The sequence below is a fragment of the Odocoileus virginianus genome, chromosome 19 (genome assembly GCF_023699985.2).
Source record: "Odocoileus virginianus isolate 20LAN1187 ecotype Illinois chromosome 19, Ovbor_1.2, whole genome shotgun sequence".
Lineage (NCBI taxonomy): Eukaryota > Metazoa > Chordata > Mammalia > Artiodactyla > Cervidae > Odocoileus > Odocoileus virginianus.
In genome coordinates, this window is record NC_069692.1 from 17,931,749 (window position 1) to 17,950,852 (window position 19,104).

At 39.3% G+C, this 19,104-nt stretch overlaps 1 protein-coding gene across 6 annotated transcripts in view; it reads left to right on the plus strand.

The window, feature by feature from the left end:
• The window catches only part of FAM184A (family with sequence similarity 184 member A), a 118,643-nt gene that overhangs the window by 46,908 nt on the left and 52,631 nt on the right, over positions 1 to 19,104 (plus strand). For all 6 annotated transcript variants that reach the window (XM_070449899.1, XM_070449896.1, XM_070449898.1 and 3 more), the window contains exons 2-6: positions 4,120 to 4,974; positions 5,876 to 6,011; positions 7,603 to 7,784; positions 11,272 to 11,469; positions 15,134 to 15,256. In XM_070449899.1, the coding sequence (XP_070306000.1) occupies positions 4,120 to 4,974; positions 5,876 to 6,011; positions 7,603 to 7,784; positions 11,272 to 11,469; positions 15,134 to 15,256 (1,494 nt within the window). The remainder of the gene's footprint in view (positions 1 to 4,119; positions 4,975 to 5,875; positions 6,012 to 7,602; positions 7,785 to 11,271; positions 11,470 to 15,133; positions 15,257 to 19,104) is intronic.

A 19,104-nucleotide genomic window follows, 5' to 3' on the forward strand; every position in this document is an offset into this window, starting at 1 on the left:
TCCTATGTGGAAAATGATAGCCAATTTTATGGATGATTATGATCACTTACTGAAGTTTCTTTTAAAATTAGTCTCGTTCTCTCTGAAAAATAAATGATATAACTAATAAGGAGGCATCCATATCTTATAGTGCTTTATATATTTTTAAAAAGGTTTATATTTTTTAGAAAGGTTTACATAACATCATTTTAAAATGTCAGTGATAAGTTGACCTTATAACAACATCACTAAGGTAGAATAAGTATGATCCCCATTTAACTGAGAAACTTGAAGCTTGAATAAATTATTTTACCTAGGGTCAAAATTTCAATTTGAGTCCATCCTGTTACTTCAAGTCATATATCTTCTATGTGTTCAAAGAACATGGAACCATCTGTATTACCTTTTTCTGAGAAATAGTATTTAATCAGAGAAACATACTAGTAATTAGTTACCTAATAAATGTATTTATGTAGAAAAGTGAGCAATTAGAAAACACTCTGTATAGTTAAGGTACTTAACTCATTTAAAAATAATATAATTCAAAAAATAATATAATTAAATAGTAGTATATTTTAAATTATTTATGAGAGCACTGCTAATTGTACTTGGCATAAGTATAACTGTTATTGGCACTGTTAATTGTTATTGTACTTGGCATCTTTTTATTGTTCATTTGTAAATTTTTAGAAATTTATTTTAACATTGCTTTTCCTGGAATATACAAATATATCTTGTATCTTCAGTATGATACTATATTTATTTTGTATAATATATTTTCAGAATCACATAATTGGTATTCTCTATGTATGGTACGAAGCCTGGACTGTTTAGTAGAGAGTAAACAAAGCTAGTGCAAAATCATTTAAAAAATTTTTTTTGGCTGCCAGTTTTGACTGGTAAGATAGCTATGTATAGTTTAGAACTATGTATAGTTTAGAACTATATATAGTTTAGAACTCTACCATGACAGTGGGAAAGCAGCTGTAGGCACACATGACGGAGTGGGCATAGCTTTGCTCCAATAAAACTTTGTTTACAAAGACAAGCAGCAGCCATATCTGGGTTGCAGGCTCTAGTTTGCTGATCCCTGCATTAGAATATAAAATGAAATAGAAAGCCTCACCATAATATTTCCTTATTACTTATCAGATGTTTTCTTTTCTTAAATTCTGTTTTAATTTAATGCTTTAATTCATAACCTCTATCCCCTTTAATTTCACCTTTTTATTCACATTTTTGTGCTCCTGAGCTTTTCATAATTTTCAGCTACTTTTCTGGGCTCTCTAACATTGTCACCTAACTGTCCAGCCTTCTGGTCAGGAACCCCCAAATCTAACCAATCTAACATGTACCAAGTTTTAGGAACGAGTGGTAGTAAGGAAATAGTGACATTGGGTATAAAGACAAAAAATAGAATTCCATGGTTGTAGGTGGTCTTGGAAGACTTATTAAGAGAGGTTGAACTTGAGCTGACTCTCAATGACCAGAGGGAAATTAAATTAGAAGAAAAAGAGAAGGGTATTTCAATAAATAGTTGACAGGGGGAAGCTCACATATTGCTGCCCTCTCCCTTTTCATCCCCAGTTATATAGGATTCCTTGTATATTCCTTATATTCCTTAGTCTGGTCCTTTTGAAGATCATTTCAGGCATAGTGAAAATGTGTGTTGTTTTCTTTGGGAATGGCATCTCCTTGGATGATCTCTTTTCTTCCACATGCTTAGTAAGATGAAGAGGGAATGCATGCAGACATGCCCCAGGAAGGTCTGCAACCTGTGACCTAGACCAACTCTGTGTCAGGCCCTCTGGCAGATGGACTTCTCTCTGGCCAGTTGGTGTCTTTTTCCATAGTGCCCCCTCCAGTCTTTTTTGCATCTGTGTGGTAGACAGGTATCACCTTGAGGGAAGGGAATAGGAAACCACCCAGCTTTCTTGGTTGTAGGCTACCTTTAAGATTAAATGTGTAAATGAAAGGAGTCTCCCATGGGGATCTGTGTTAGCTCATTAGAAACATAACTTGGAATTTGAAATTAGGTTTATTCAAAAAAAAGAGAGACACTGTGAATAAGCTTTTATTTGCCTTCTGTGCACCTAGCTTCCTGTGGTCCTTGTAGGAGAAAGGGTAGTTGCGGCCAGACAGAAGGTATCTTGCCATCTCTCAGTCTGTTTTCCTTTGGTATAATTGCATGTCATTCATGCTGTAAGAAAATAGATATAGCAGGCCCAGTGAAGTATGGTCAGGGGACTGGGTGTCTAAGACAGAGCCCTGTACAGAGAGAGTGAGGTCCCTGCAGTGGGGTAACTCCAGGGTGAATTCTTCCTTCTCCAGTGTAGCTTCAGGCCTCGCGGGTGCCAGCCTAGATTCAGCAGCAGGATCTGGAATGCCTGGGACCTGTGGAGAGCCAGGTGCTCCATCTCAGTTGCCTCAGGCTGCGTAAACAAGTTCTCCACAAAAAGGGCCACTTCTGCATCATCATTTGACATTCTTGTTTTGTATTAAGCTTTGAAATCTGGTATGTATTTTATCCTTACGTGTGTTAGTCACTCAGTCGTGTCTAACTCTTTGTGACCCCATGGCCTGTAGTCCGCCAGGCTTTTCTGTCCATGGAATTCTCCAGGCAAGAATACTGGAGTGGGTTGCCATTCCCTTCTCCAGGGGATCTCCCTGACCCAGGGATTGAACCTGGGTCTCCTGCATTGCAGGCATATTCTTCACCATCTGAGCCACCAGGGAAGCGCCTGCATAATTGCAAATGTATTTGGTGCTGGGTTTCATTTCTAAATCCAGAGTAAGATCACATTAAAATGAACAAAGTTCCAGGACACTGATTTTTAGCTTCTGGATTGTTGGAGTGTATAGTTTTTATGGTTATGTCTTTTTACTTCATAAAAAAGTAGGCACATCTCTAATAAGTCTTAAGTAACAGCTGTGGATATGTCTGTTGGACCCCAGGGCTATAACAAAAGACATCAAGGAACATAAAGAGTGGGAGTGTTACTATAAAGGGAACACGTTGTCGTTGGAATTGGGTGAGGAGATCTCAGCGGAATCATTAAAACCCAAGGATGAAGATGCAAAGAAAGACCTGTACTTAGAACACTCTGGCTCTAGAAATTTGGCTTGCTTGGAAGCGGAAGGAAAATTAGGCAGTGAATAAAACCACAGCATTTGATAGGTGAACACAAAAGGGCTAATTGAATTTTGTGAGACCACTTAGGAGTGAAAAGGATCAGATTTAAAAACAGAGCATAAGGGAATTAGAAAAGGAAATGTCTACATTTAAAATATACCAGACTTGAAGCAGTTAAACGAGACTTTGGGAAGACCCAGAGCTTCCCCTAATACACTGTACTCAGTTGCTCAGTTGTGTCCGACTCTTTGCGACCCTGTGGATTGTAGCCCGCCAGGCTTGACACTGACAGCAGCAATCCCGGGAGGCTCGGCGTGCTGGTATAAATCCTTTTGGAAGAGGTCATGGGGTGGAGGCCATCACCCCTATTATCAAACCGTAGTTTGGCCTCAGATCAAACTACTGGGAGGGAACACAGGCCCACCTATCAGCAGAAAATTGGGTTAAAGATTTACTGAGCATGGCCTTGCCCACCAGAGCAAGACCCAATTTTCCCCACAGCCAGCCCCTCCCATCAGGAAGCTTGCACAAACCCCTTATCCTTCATCCATCAATGGGCAGACAGAATGAAAACCACAGTCACAGAAAACTAACCAAAATGATCACATGGATCACAGCTTTGTGTAACTGAATGAAACTCTGAGCCCTGCCATGTGAGGTTACCCAAGATGGATGGGGCCACAGGAAAACTCCATTCTCATAGACCAGGTAGCCTTCTTTGTCACTTTGCTCCTCACTGTTTCATTTCTAGGAAAAAATAAATCCTTAATTTTGAATGCTTTAAAATTCTGATTAAAAAGTCTTCAAATGCAAATTTTAAGACTGGGCTAAGTAAATTTGCCAAGTAAATCTGTGAGTATAAAAGCAATGCATGAAGTTTTAGTATTTAGTATTTATCATAGCCAATATATGTACATAAAAAAATATCAACCCAAATGAATGAATTAACAATTAGAAAATAATATGGTTTACAGGATGCTTCTCCCTTTTTCTTTAAAACCATGCAGGTAATATATGCTTTGAACACTAAAAATGATGAGCACGAATCTGCAATTCAAGCCCTCAAGGATGCTCATGAAGAAGAAATCCAACAAATTCTTGCAGAAACAAGAGAGAAAATACTGCAGTATAAAAGCAGAGTAACCGAGGAGTTAGACCTTAGGAGAAAGATTCAAGTTTTAGAAGCATCCTTAGAAGATCACATAAAAATGAAGCAGCAGGCTTTGACAGAATTTGAGGCTTATAAGCACAGGGTGGAGGACATGCAGCTTTGTGCAGAAGCCCAGCATGTCCAGCGCATAGTAACCATGTCTAGAGAGGTTGAGGAGATCAGAAGGAAATTTGAGGAAAGATTACGGAGTTTTGGACAACTCCAGGTACAGTTTGAAAAAGACAAACGGTTGGCGCTGGAAGATTTGAGAACCGCTCACAGACGGGAGATCCAGGAGCTGCTGAAGTGCCAGCAGGATCACAGTGCCTCAGTCAGCAAGGGGCAGGAGAAGGCGGAGGAGCTGCACAGGGTGGAGGTGGAGGCCTTAAACAAGACCCTGGAGGAGCTCAGGCTCGAGCGGAAGCAGCTCATTGAGGATTATGAAGGCAAGTTGCATAAAGCTCAGTCCTTTTATGAACATGAGCTGGATACTTTGAAAAGGTCACAGCTTTTTACAGCAGAAAGCCTCCAGGCTAGCAAAGAAAAGGAAGCAGATCTTAGAAAAGAATTTCAGGGACAAGAAGCAATTTTGCGAAAAACCATAGGAAAATTAAAGACAGAGTTACAGATGGTACAGGATGAAGCCGGAAGTCTTCGTGACAAATGCCAAAAGCTTCAAATAGCACTGGTTACAGCGGAAAACAACGTTCAGGTGAGTAAAGAATAGTACATTCAACACGTGGATTTTTTTTTCCCCCCAGTTTTGTCATTTTCTTTTGATTGGGCCACTCCCCCCCCCCCCCATTTGGCATGGAAGGGTAATCTTTATTAGGACTTTATTTATTTTTACTAGGACTTCTCTGTAGCTCAAGCAGTGAAGAATCTGCCTGCTATGCAGGAGACCGGGGTTTGATCCCTGGCTTGGAAAGTTCCTCTGGAGAAGGGAATGGCAATCCACTCCAATATTCTTGCCTGGAGAATCCCATGAACAGAGAAGCCTGGCGGGCTACAGTCCATGGGGTCTCAGAGAATCAAACACGACTGAGCAGCTCACACACTTAATCTTTATTACCCTGTAGCTGTCATTTCGTACAATTTCAGATATTAAAAGCCCCAAAAGATAAGCTTAAAACCTTGTTGATTGTTTACAAGAGGATTTTATTTAAATAATATATTAATATTTTCCCAGTGATTTGGGAAGTTTAAAATATTGGTCTTTACATTGGTCTTTACTAATGATGGTCTGTACATTCCTTGATATCCACACACTGAACAAAAAATTAAGATTGCTTTAAAAACCTGAATTAAATAGGAGTATGGAACAAGTCTGAAAAAAAAAAGCCAAAAAGTCTCTATGGAAAGTCTCTTAGTTTATTGGCATAGAAGATTTCATAGGTGTGTTTTTAATATCTGTGCAGCATTTAAATATATTAGAAAGGGTTGCATAGCCAACATGAAGATCACAAGTTATGTGTCACGGATACAGACTGAAAACTCTAGGTATTGTTAAGTTTAACTTTTGAGTAGGAGATAGTTGCTGCTGGGAGTTTGCATGAATTATTTAGCTTAGTATCATTCTTACATATTGATAATGGCTATTTGATCTTTCATAGGTTCTTCAAAAACAGCTTGACGATGCCAAGGAGGGAGAAATGGCCTTATTAAGCAGGCACAAGGAGGTGGAAAGTGAGCTGGCAGCAGCCAGAGAACGTTTACAACAACAAGCTTCAGATCTTGTCCTCAAAGCTAGTATGTCCGACCATAGTTCTTAGTGTATTCCTCAGCTAAAACCAACACTTAAATGTTAATTCAAGATAAAACTAGCCTTTTTTATTTTCTCATATTTTAAAATTATTTAGGTTCTAAATATGTTAAAGGGTTCTGTTATGTTATTGATTAATCATAAGAGAAGCAAATGATAACTTTTAGGAATGTATTTCTATAAAAAATTAAGATTTATAGGTTTTTGTTATTTTTTAGTCTTTATTGAATTTTTGAATTTTTTGAATTTAAAATATAATTTCTATTGTATGTTTTGGTTTTTTGGCCATGATGGAATCATAGTTCCCCAACCAGGGATCGAACCTGTACCCCCTGCATTGGAAGGCAAAGTCTTAACCACTGGACTGTTAGAGAAGTCCCAAGAGTTATAGGTTTTAGCACCAATAAGGCAGTCACTAAAAGGAAAGCACTCTAAGAGGCTTCTTTGTCCTTTTAAAACATAAATATTTTAAAGTGCTTAAATTAGTGGAACTGTATTTCAGTTATAGCAGCCTCATTTTATTTGGTTTATTAATAAGGATCATTGCATACTCTGAAGCTGGGCTGCCCCTCCTGATGTGACTCATGTGCCCAGAGGAGGAGGGTGACCCATCTCAAATCTGAAGTGACATTTTGCCGAGGTGTTTGGTGACCCCAGGGAGGCCTTTGAATGAGTTCTGAGGATGTCATCTGATTGATTGATTCATCAATCAATCAAATCAATCAATTGAATCCCAGATTACCCTGCCCCTGAAGTAGCAGCTTTTGAACTTTTATGTGTATGAGAATCACCTGGACAGCTTGTACAACCACAGGTGCTGGGCCCCAGCCCCAGAGTTTCTGAAGAGTAGGTCTGGGGTGGGCTTCATTTCTGACTGGTGGTCCCAGATACTGCCTGTGTTGTTGGTCCAGGGCACTTTGAGAGCCACTGTTCTAACACTTGCCTTGAGAACTTTTTCTCATGTTCACTTTTCACCTCTCTAGCTCTGCTTATATCCTCCCCCTGCCCCCACCCCTTTATTTGCTGTTACCATTTATTTCAGTTTTTCATAACCTTGCTCTTCTTATCTGTCTCTTACTCTGCCTTCGTTCTTTATCAGATCTGTTGTCTAAAACAAATTTAGTTTCAACCAAACTGCTGCCTGCCATCTTTACTTGCTGCATACAGATTTCTTCCTTTTTATGTTAGAATTTGGAAAAAAAAGATTGGAAAAGAATAAGTTACTCATTTTAGTGCCACAGTGCTACTCAGCGCATCTTCTCTTTGTTTTACTCCCAAGACTTTTATATGTACCCTGAGGAGTTGTTTCTACTTCAACTTAAATAGCTTGAAATCTTCAGAAATGGTTGGAATGGTCCTTGGTGCAGGGAATAGCATCAATGATGTAATACATATTGTAATAAGTACTTGGATAATAAGTATTTCCAGGGTCAGTATTTCTATTGAAACCAAAGAATTATTTGTACATGCAGACCATTTGTTTTACTTAGGTATTAAGTGCATTGTGTCATTAACTATAAACTATTTTGTACCACAAGGTAACAGATTTGAATTTGGGGCTTTCTTTGGGGATGTTAGGTCATATTGGAATGCTGCAAGCAACTCAAATGACCCAGGAGGTTACAATTAAAGATCTAGAATCAGAAAAATCAAGGGCCAATGAAAGATTATCTCAGCTTGAAGAAGAAAGAGCTTTTCTGCAAAGCAAAACTCAGAGTCTGGATGAGGAGCAGAAGCAGCGGATTTTGGACCTGGAGAAGGTAGAGTCTCGGAGGAACCCCCTCCCCGCCACACCACCCATGAAAGGAAAGGAAGAAAAGTCCAGTTTTATTCTTTTTCAGATGTGATTTAGAGTGTTTACTTCTGTTTCATAGTAACAGGCTATTTCTTAACTATAGTAATTTTTCGTGTTTATTTTGAGAAAAGGTATAAAGCTGGATTATCCCATATTGGGTATATGTTCAAAATATTTTTGATAACAGTCTATAATGTAAAAACTTAGGACATTTCACCCTATTTCAGGCTAGAAACTGAATAGGTGCGTGCTAAGTCGCTCAGTCATGTCTATCTTTGCTATCCTGTGGACTGTAGCCCGCCAGGCTCCCCTGTCCATGGAATTCTCCAGGCAAGAATACTGGAGTGGGCTGCCTTGCCCTCCTCCAGAGGGTCTTCCTGTCCTAGGGAGGAAACCCATGTCTCTTATGTCTCCCGCATTGGCAGGCGGGTACTTTTACCACCACATACCTGGGAAACCCCTAAATGGAAGGTACATTATGGTTAATCATACTTACTTTTCTATTCATGAAACATACTGTGTATACACCTAGGAAATGTCTATAAAACTGAAAAGGATGATAAGAACCATGCCCTGAAAATACATATACCAACATACTGAATTTCTAAATTAAATAAAACATGTCATATGTAGAGTAGTTGCTTGAATAATTTGTTCTAGTTTTTCACATATCTGCAATACCAGGTGGGAGCTTGAAACACTCTCAACAACCAGGCGTATTGAAAAATGTCTGTTCTCCTTGCTCACTTCCCGCTCGCTCCTCACCCAGTGCGGACTGGCTTCTCTTGTTACCAGTCCACAGGCTCGGCCTCACCCTCCAGTGATGTTCTGGTTGCTGGACTTGGGGGGATCTTGTCTTCCTGGGGTACTGACTTGTGTCTGATTCACAAGCATCTCTTTGGTTCTCTCACGCTTTCCTCCGGTCTCCCTGGCCCTGCCGTCTTGTCTGGGAGCTTCCCTCCTCCGTCTGTGTTCCTCTGCTGTTCCTCTCGCACCCTCAGCTCATTCCGCAAGCCCATCCATCCCAGTAACTTGTTCAGTGGTGGCTCCCCAAACCGTCCATCTAGGCCAGATCTACCCCTTCTTCCCCCCACCCCCCACTTCTCTGGTGGACCCTGACTGGTACAGTGCTGTAGGTAGACGCTATGATCTCTGATGAGGGGCCCTTCATGTCTGAGCTGTGAAATGAAAAGACCTTGGGGGTGATGGTGATAAAAAGACCCTTAAAATGTTGCATCTGAGTATTCAAGTAGGGTCCTGGCTTTTGGGCACCCCAAATCAGGGAGAGCTGAAGACAGGCTGGGATCCAGTCCTAGAACACTGCTCTGAGCCCTCAGCCCTCATACCACCATCCTTGTAGGGGAGGCTGGGAGGGAAGGGCTGAGGCCCCGGCTGCCCAGGCTGGAGAGAAAGAGGCTGGGAGTTTCTGTTTCCTCTCTATATACCTTCTGGCTTTGACAGGAACGAAAGTCCAGTGCCTTACATTCAAGAATCTTCCTAGGGCTTTCCCCCTTTATCGGGCCTTGGGAATAATTATAATCTCTTACTATGTAAAATAATTGCTGCTGCTTGCTAACAACTATAAAATAAAATACAGTGGGCTGGGAATATCGCTAAATATTTGGGGGCATATTATCTCATCTTTAGCAACCCTGTAACATAGGTTCTACCTTGTCACTCCCATTTCACAGATGGGAAAACCGAGGCTTACAGACATTATGCACTCATGGTTCCCACGGTCACGTGACTAAGTGGCAGAGCTGGAACCTGAACCCAGGGCAGTGAGGCTCCAAAACCCATGTTTCCACCTCTATGTTATGTTGCTCTCTGTGGCATGAGGACCTTGTATTTCCTCCTGGGTAGTTCCAGAGACTCACAGACTGGGCCAGGAGGTAGGAAGATGGCAGCTGCCATAGAGCCAGACAGCAGGATGGCTCTGCCCACCCAGGAGGCATCAGTGACCCAGAGGAGGTGTGTCTGTCTTCCAGTAGTCTTACAGAGCAGCACGGGGGGGTTCTGCAGCAGCCCCTAGAGAGAATTCAGACATCTTTGAACCTCATTGTCTTCACCTTTCACTTTCTCACCTTCTTGTTCCGTAACATCCCATAACTTGTTGAAAGAATAGCCTTCATCCAATACTTCCATTTCCTCCTTTCTGTCTGGCTGCCCCCCTCACCCCACCTCCACTCTGTTGAACTGGATCCTGAGGCATCAGTGGGAACACCACCACCGCACCCAGAAGCTGTACCCGTTTTCTCAGCAGCACTCACCCATCTTGGCCCAGCACTTGTCTCTGCGATGCTGACCCCTCCTGGCTCTCCTCCTCCCCCGTCACCCACTCACGACTCCCTCACTGGCTCCTCCTTCTCCTCCTGCTCCCTGATTTCAGGTCCTCCCCAGAGTTCTCCCTTTCTTTGTTTCAATTCTGCTCCTTCCCCCTCACAAGTTGTCTTAGTCTGCTGCGGCTGCGATCACAAAATGCCATAGCCTGGCTGGCTTAAACAATTAAAACTCAATGAAATAAAAATTAAAAAAAATTTTTTTTTAAATATCAGTCACTTAAAGCACACTGATTTCTCATTCCCATCAGAACAGATTCCAGAGTCCTTAGCATAAAAGACGTCTGGTCATCATTTGACCCTGCCTGCTTCTGAGCCTCCCTCTCCACTCCCAGCCTTGAACCCTGTGTTCTCTCCATGCTGCTCAGCTGCAGGGCCATCTAGCTCCCCAGCTTCACCACCTGGTGAGCTGCTTCTCAGCTTTCAGAATGCTGGACACGATTATGAATGCAGGCTTTAGACATCAGATCTAGATGTGAAGTTTTCTCACCTCTTGTTTCCTGACGGGCTTGTAAGAATTAAATGAGAATGTGTAAGTATCATCAGCTCAGCTGTGTTCCCTTCTGGAATGCCTTTCCTGACCTCTTTCCTTCTCTCTTTCTCTTACACCCCGCCCCCCCCCCCCCCCCATCGTCTCCAAGCCCACCCAGGTTAAGCGCCTTTCCTGTATACTCTCACAACACGTGATGTATGCTCCTTGCGTAGAACTTAAATTGCCACAGTCTTTTGATTTTTTTCATCATTGGACTCTCAATGCTTAAAAGGCCTATACTTGGCTGTTGACATAGTCGTATCGACTAATATCATTTGAGTGGGTATTGGTAAGCCATTTTGTGTACCACTTCGACATGAAGGAAGCTTTTTTCTCTTAAGCCTGCAGAAGTACTGACTCACACTTGGTTCTAACCTAATAATAGTGTATTTTATCATTGTCTTTAAAATTACTCATTTTGGCTATGCCACTTGTAGAACACCCAATGATGTATTCTCAGGTACCATGGTCTAATCCTGTAGACCTCAGTTCATCCAAGTTTATCTACTTAACTGAGTATTTAAAATACTAATAGCAATAATGAAAAAAGCAGATTGACCTTTATTTCTGTTAAATTTTAGAAAGTAAATGAGGCAAAGAAAACTCAGCAAGAATATTATGAGATGGAGCTAAAAAACCTGCAAAGTAGACTGGAAGGGGAGGTGGCTCAGTTGAATGAGGCCCATTCTAAGACTTTGGAAGAATTAGCTTGGAAGCACCACATGGCAATTGAGGCTGTCCACAGTAATGCGATTAGGGATAAGAAAAAACTACAGATGGTGAGTAAAACTTCAGCTTCACATTGTATTATAAATTGGTGGACTTTCTATAATGACCTAGTTGCTATTTCCTAATCACTCTGAAAATCTCGGTTCAAAGGGTTCAAAGAATAACATACATAAAAGTTCCTACAGGGGCTGTAGTTTATTAAATTGATATGAGGCATTTCTACTTTGTATAGCCATCATGAAAATACTCCCTTGATCTTGAGCTGTCTCTTCATCAGACAACAACATCGGTTTCTCCTCAGGAAGCCTCATTAGTTGGAGCACTTATTCTCCTGGAGACAGTTTCCTTCCCTGGGAAAATGATCTGTTTTTTGTTTTATTATTGCCTCAATTAAGTAATAAGCTTGCTAATTGTAATACATGACAGATAGAAATTATACAATAGAAAAAGCAAGGTACCTGACAGATGGGGGCCTTAACACTGAGCCCTTTGCTTACTAGCTGCTTTTTCTTGGGTCCCAAAGGCTATTCCTGAGGCTGCTCATTTGAAGATGAAGATATTAGGTTGGTGCAAAAGTAATTGTGGTTTTATGTTGTTGAACTTTGCCATTTGATATTGGAATACATTCTTAAATAAATGTGGTTATGTTCTACATCATTGTAATGCGCATTTCTTGCTTTGTTTTTTGTTAATGATTTATTACTTGCTGTTTATTTTAGACTATAGAAATGATATTACACAGAAAGCAAATTCAGGCGATTTACTTATTTGAGTTCAAAATGGGTTGTAAAGCAGCGGAGACAACTGGCAACATCAGCAGCGCATTTGGCCCAGAAACTTCTAATGAATGTCCAGTGCAGTGGTGGTTTGAGAAGTTTTGCAAAGAAGATGAGAGCCTTGAAGATGAGGAGCACGGTGGCAGGCCGTCAGAAGCTGACAGCGACCGATTGAGAGGATTAGTGAAGCTGATCTTCTTACAACGAGAAGTTGCTGAAGAAATCAAAGTCGACCATTCTGTGATCGTTTGGCATTTGAAGCAAATTGGAAAGGTGAAGAATCTCGATAAGTGGGTGCCTCATGAGATGACCAAAAACCAAAAGAAATCATTGCTTTGAAGTGTTGCTTTCTCTTATTCTATGCAAAACAGTGAACCATTTCTTGATTGGATTGTGACGTGTGATGAAAAGTGGATTTTGTATGACAACCAGCATCGACCAGCTCAGTAGTTGGACAGAGAAGTTCCAAAGCACTTCCTAAAGCCAAACTTGCACCAAAAATGGTCGTGGTCACTGTTTGGTGGTCTGCTGCCCATCTGACCCGTTATAGCTTTCTGAATCCTGGCAAGCCCTTACGTCTGAGAAGTAAGCTCAGCAAATCAGTGAGATGCACCAAAAACTGCAATGCCTACAGCTGGCATTGGTCAACAGAAAGGGCCCAATTCATCTGCACAACAACGCCCAACCTCACATCATACAACCAACACTTCAAAAGTTGAATGAATTGGGCTATGAAGTTTTGCCTCACCTGCCATATTCCCCTGACCTCTCACCAACTGACTACCACTTCTTCAAGCGTCTCAGCAACTTTTTATAGAGAGAATGCTCCCATAACCAGCAGGAGGCAGAAAATACTTTCCAAGAGTTTGTCACATTCTGAAGCATGGATTTTTATGCTACAGGAATAAACAAAATTGTTTCTTGTTAGAAAAAGTGTGTTGATTTTAATAGTTTCTATTTTGATTAATGAAGATGGGTTTGAGCCTAGTTATAATGATTTAAAATTCATGGTCCAAAACCAGTTACTTTTGTACCAACCTAATAAGATCCATCTTGTAATATCCCTAAGGATTAAGTGAGATAAAGTGTTAGGAACCGATATACATCTGAGCATATAGTGATAAATAAGTATTAGTATTTCTTAACCGTGTTTACCTGACACTGCAGTGGTGTTTTACACTTGTTTTTTCATTTAGTTCTTGCAATGTTGCTGTTGGTTTGATTTCTGTACCCATCTTACTGAAGAGGGGTAGAGACCCAGAGGGGTTAATACTTGCTTAAGCACATGCAGCTTAAGCACGAGTCAGTCAGGCCTGAATTCAGGTCTCAGATATCAAACCCTAAGGCATTTAGCCATCACCTCGTGTTGGCATGTATTAATGATAGCTGTTACATGTTTTTATATAATAGCACTTTACAGTTTCCTAAAAGCTTTCTAGTTCTTGCCCAGCTAGTTTTATATCTGAGCCTAAGCTAAAACCATCCTCCTTCCAAATCATCTTTCTCCAGCGTCCTTTTATCTTTTAAAGAACACTTAGCTAAAAGTGACTTAGTTACCAAAAAGGGTATGAATATACAGAAAATCCACGCAGAAAAGAGAGAACGCAGTAGCCCTGAAAGTGCCATTCTTAGAAAACGTGGTACAGAATTGGCCTTTGGCCTGGTGTTTGGAAGTTGATTTTCATGAGGATTCTCGCCATTTCCTGATGAGAGCGGCTCACTGTGCCTAAACTGTTTAACCAGACAATATGGTTTATGCTGAACATGTGCTCTCATTCTTGGAGTCTGAAATGTGGAACATACTAATCAAGGGGGTACTATGTGGCCAGCCCCCACTAAGAAACCCGGCACTGGGTCCCTGATGAGCTCGCCTAGTAAACAGTGTTTCACATGCGTTGTCCCAGCTTGCTGGAGACTTCTGTGTGAGAGGACTCGGAAGCTTGAGTCTGGTTTTCTGCGGACTTTGCCACCGGTGCCTTTTCTCTTTGCTGATTGTCCTTGTACCCTTTTGCTATAATACATCATAGCTGTGACTACAGCTGTGAGTCCTGAGAGACAGCCCCTTAAATCATCAGCCTGGGGTTTGTCCTGGGGACTCCCAACGCAGAATGCTGTTTATTAATGTTAGTCTTCTCACCTCACACTGTAGAAGTACTTGTAATATGCTTTGTTCTCGTTCTTTGCTCCCTCCATGGTTGTTGCACATGCGTTTTCTTCTGCCTAGACTGTTGTATCTCCCTCTTCACCACATTTTCTTACTGGTTCACTCCTTCAAACTATGCTTAGGAAACTTTCTCTGTAGAAGTTTCACACCAAGCCACAAGTTATTAGCTCCCCATTCAACCCCCATTACAACTCATTTTAATCATATATTCTTTAATGAGCTTATTAAGGACAGGCACTATGTCTTATTCCTTTTATATGTCAAGTAGTGAGTAGTATGCCTGCCAAATAGTTGGTCTTCTTCAGTATCAGTTAGTAGTATTGCTCTTTAGATACTTTAATTTTTTACTTGTTAATCCTTGACTAAATTCCAATGCTAGACCGCTGAGTTCCAGAAGTGTTACTAGTTTTTATATTTTTATGTCAGTATAAAAGAATTATGAGCTCAAGAGTTAGAATTTTTCTCATCTCAGAAGATTATCATCTATAGCACACATTTCTGTTTTTTTTGGATTTCAGTTTGATTTAGATTAGGCAGATATTCTTACCATTTAAAAAAAATGACTAATTGCTACATCATAAGTGATTTAGAATGAAGACTCAAAGCCCATAGGATTAATTAGATTCATTGTTAACTCTGATATTAATATTTAAGTATAGTGCTAATTTGAAGAGCAAAGCATCAAAATTTAAAACAGAATAATCTTTTTCTTGGAGTCTTTGACGTATACGATATTTGCAGTTTTGTTAATTTTTTAAAATTTCTTTTTGTAAGGAATTGGAGGAACAACATAAAAAGGAAAAACTAAACCTGGAAGAGGATAAAGATCAGCTTCAACAGGAGCTAGAAAACCTGAAGGAAGAATTGGAAGACAAACTGGATTCAGCCAATCAAGAGGCAAGTACTTTATTTGCTAATGTCGTGTAAGTAGATGAGCCTGAGTGGAAGATAACATATGTAGAGTAAAAATAATCAAAAACTTTCTTTAATGTTGAATTTTTCATAATACATTAATTATATCTCACAAGGTAAAATTTTACTACAAGAAACAACTAAATTTGGAGCAAGGTGCTTTTGTGGAGGAAAGCAAAGCAGAGGACAGTATCGCCTTATAGGAAAGAAAACGAGAGGTTTTTTCTACTCTTTTGCATAACATTGACTTTGTATTCTCTATGCCAAATCTTTAAACTTTTTAAAATTCTATATGAAAGTAGTATTGTTTAGCCTGGAAAAGAAAAGATTAGGAATAAGCTGTAATAAAGTGTTATCAATCAAAAAAGTTGTGAATAAAATAAATGTCAAGACCGTTGAAAGGCTATAATGTTGTTTGTTCCAGCACTTTTTCTCTTTGGTCCTCATTCACCGGTGTCCTCCAGCAGCCCAGCTGGAACAGTCCTCTTTTCTTTCTCTTCCAGCTCATCCTTCATGGGGCTCCTAGACTGGTGTTCCTAAAGCAGGTTCTGTTCTTGATGTGTCTCGTCTTGACAGCTGTTCCTACCTCACTAGCCTCATCTTTCCAAACAGCCTTTATGTCCTACTTTCTCATCACTCTTCTGCTCACAGAAACCACACCAAAACACGGGTGCCCCAGGCAGGTCAATGATTTGCAATTGGTATTATTTTAATTATCTTTAAACATTTATTCAGAGAGAGGTACCACGCATGGCTTTAGGGTACAGTGGAGAATTTGATTGTTATTGATTTTAGCTCAGTCTGTCTGTGATTGTTCAAGATCATCCACTGCACGCCTCTCTCAGGGTCTGTGATCCTTGTGGCTTCTCTCATTAAAACGTGGTTTAGTGACCATCTGTGTTTCTCATGCAAGTGCCCTGGAGTTCTCCTCCTTATTCCAAGTGGTTTAAGTATTCCTCCAACCTACTTACTGTTGCCTCACTGAGAAGAGTTCTGATAAATACATAATTGATTTTCCTTCTGGATACATTCTCAATTATGTTTTAGCACCCTGGTAATATTGTAGTGCCATTTTAGAACAGCTCCCCAAGAATATGCCTGACTCATCCCTCGTATGCACCTACCTTCCCTTCACCCTGGGGCATTTTCTTTCCTGCCTTACTTTGCTGGCTAAGATCTCCAGACATAATAAGCATTCTTGTTTTATTTCCAGCTCTTAAAATGAAGGATGTCAATATTTCACAGTTAATTATGATGCTTCTTTGAAGTTTTATTTTGTAAATGCTCTTTATCAGGTTTAGAAATCACTCTTGTAATTCTCACTTCCTAATTTAAAAAAAACTCACAAATCAATGTTGACTTTTCTACATCTATTGGGAATCTAACTCCTTTCTGTCTAACTTAAGTGGTACCTTGGTTGTTGTTCAGTTGCTAAGCTGTGTTCAACTCTTTGTGACCCAATGGACTGCAGTTTACATTAATCAATTTTATAATTTTAAATCAACCTTGAAGTTCTAGAAGAAGTCCTAGTTATCCATGCCAGCTTATGCATTTTTTTATTTTCTTTATAGCTCCACTATACATTACAGTTATTTTTAAATAGATAAATTAAGATTTTTGCTTCCCTGATAGCTCAGTCAGTAAAGAATCTGCCTGCAGTGCAGGAGACCCCAGTTCAATTCCTGGGTTGGGAAGATCCCCTGGAGAAGGGATAGGCTACCCACCCCAGTATTCTTGGGCTTCCCTTGTGGCTCAGCTGGTAAAGAATCTGCCTGCAATGTGGGAGACCTGGGTTCAATCCCTGGGTGGGGAAGATCCCCTAGAGAAGGGATAGACTACCACCCCAGTATTCTTGCCTGGAGAATTCCATGGACTGTATAGTCCATGGGGTCACAAAGAGTCTGACACGACTGAGTGACTTTCACTACTTCACTCTACATTACAGTTAATTTTAAGTAGATTAATATTTTTAGTTGGAGTTTCAATATCAAACTCTCAGAAATAATAGGATGAATAGACAGAACAGTAGAAGGATATAGTAGACCTGAAAAGCACTAGGAACAATTCAACATAATTAAGATTTATATAATTTCATACAATAGCAGGATACAAATTCTGTTCAAGTTCCCATAGACTGTAAACCAGGAGACACTGAAGCATATCCAGGGACATTGAACAAGGTACAAGTATTTCATAGTCTATTGAAATCATACAAAGTGTGTTCTTTTATCACTGTGGACTTAGGTTAGAAATCAGTATCAAAAGATACCTGAAAATAATCCACATATTTTCAAATGTAATGTGACATTTATCAAGAGAGGTCTTTGACTTAGCCATTGAAAGTATCAATAAAGTTAAAAGACTCAAAAAACACAGAAAGTGATTGCAGAGAAGAAAGTACTTAAATGAGAAATTAATATCAAAATGAGAAGTTAATATTGAAGATACTTTAAAAATCCCATGTATTTGGAAATTAAATGTCCACTTTTAAGTGATGGGTATATCTAAGAAGTCATAGCAAGGAAAATATTTGTAACAGAATAACAATGAAAAGAAAATTTATCAGGATTCATTGCATGTAGCTGAAGCTGCTCAGTGCAGCTAAATACAATGCAAAATCTTAAATAAGGTATGAAAACAAATAATGGATGCATCAAATTTTGTGAAATTTAAACAAAACCTGTACTTTAGTTAATAAAACTGTATTACATGTTAATTTCCTGTTCTGTTTTTTAAAACATAGTATTTCTTTATATTCTTAGATTTTTAAGCCTAGACTTGGGTAAGATTGCTTTGTGCTTTTCCTTTTTTATACCTTCCTTTTCTGGTTTTGGAGTCAAAGTTATACTAGCCTTATAAAATGAAGTAGGACTTGTGCCCTTTCTGTTCTCTGAAAGAGCTGTGTGAGATCAAAATGCCTTTAACCTTAATGACATTGTGGTTCATATGAAAATAATTTTTGAAACTTTTTAAGGTAAGCATAGTAACCTCGAATATGAGAGAAGTTTAATATTCTGAGTGCATCCACTTGTTTAATACAATGTAGTCTATATTTCCGTTCATTAAAGCAGAATTTTAAGCTGTTTTCTTCAAATATTTTGTATACTTTTTGGTTTATCTTCTTGATTTATCAGCTTCTAAAAACTGATACTATGATGATGGATTTGCTCATTTCTTCTTACATTCTATCATTTTCTTCTTTGTATATTTAGAGGCTTTTGTTATATGCATACAAATATAAAATTGCTTTAGCTACTTAAAGAATCATTCTTTTTGGCTTAGTCTTTGTTATTTAATATTGTATAAGCTGACTGATATATATTTTTTCATCTACTGATTTTGTTTTTCTGTATCCTAATGTTTATATGTGCTTCTTGCCAATCACCTATAGTTGCATTTTAAAAAATACCAAGTCAGAAAATTTTGCCTTTTAAATAAAGATTTTATCCCACTTATTTTATTGGATGGAAAAGAGGAACACTTATGGAAAGACAGGAAGAAAGAGTTAGAGGGTAGTTTGTAAAGACTGGAAGTGATTGTTTTAGAACAAATTGGAAAACGTCCTATTTTCATAAGTTGATAAATCTTGATACCCTTACAAGTGAAATAGCCTAAAAACATAAATAGTTCAACTATGTATTTAGGTGATAAATTCGTGAATTCCAGAATCATAATAGAATATTAAGGGAAGCTAGTGAATTTAAAATCTCAGGTGGAAGATAACCATGTAATCCTATGAAATGGTACTTTGGGATCACCCCCAAAGGCAAAATTGTAAGCTGAATCATCAATCAATCTGACCATTATGGTATTTTAAAATGTTCTTACAATAT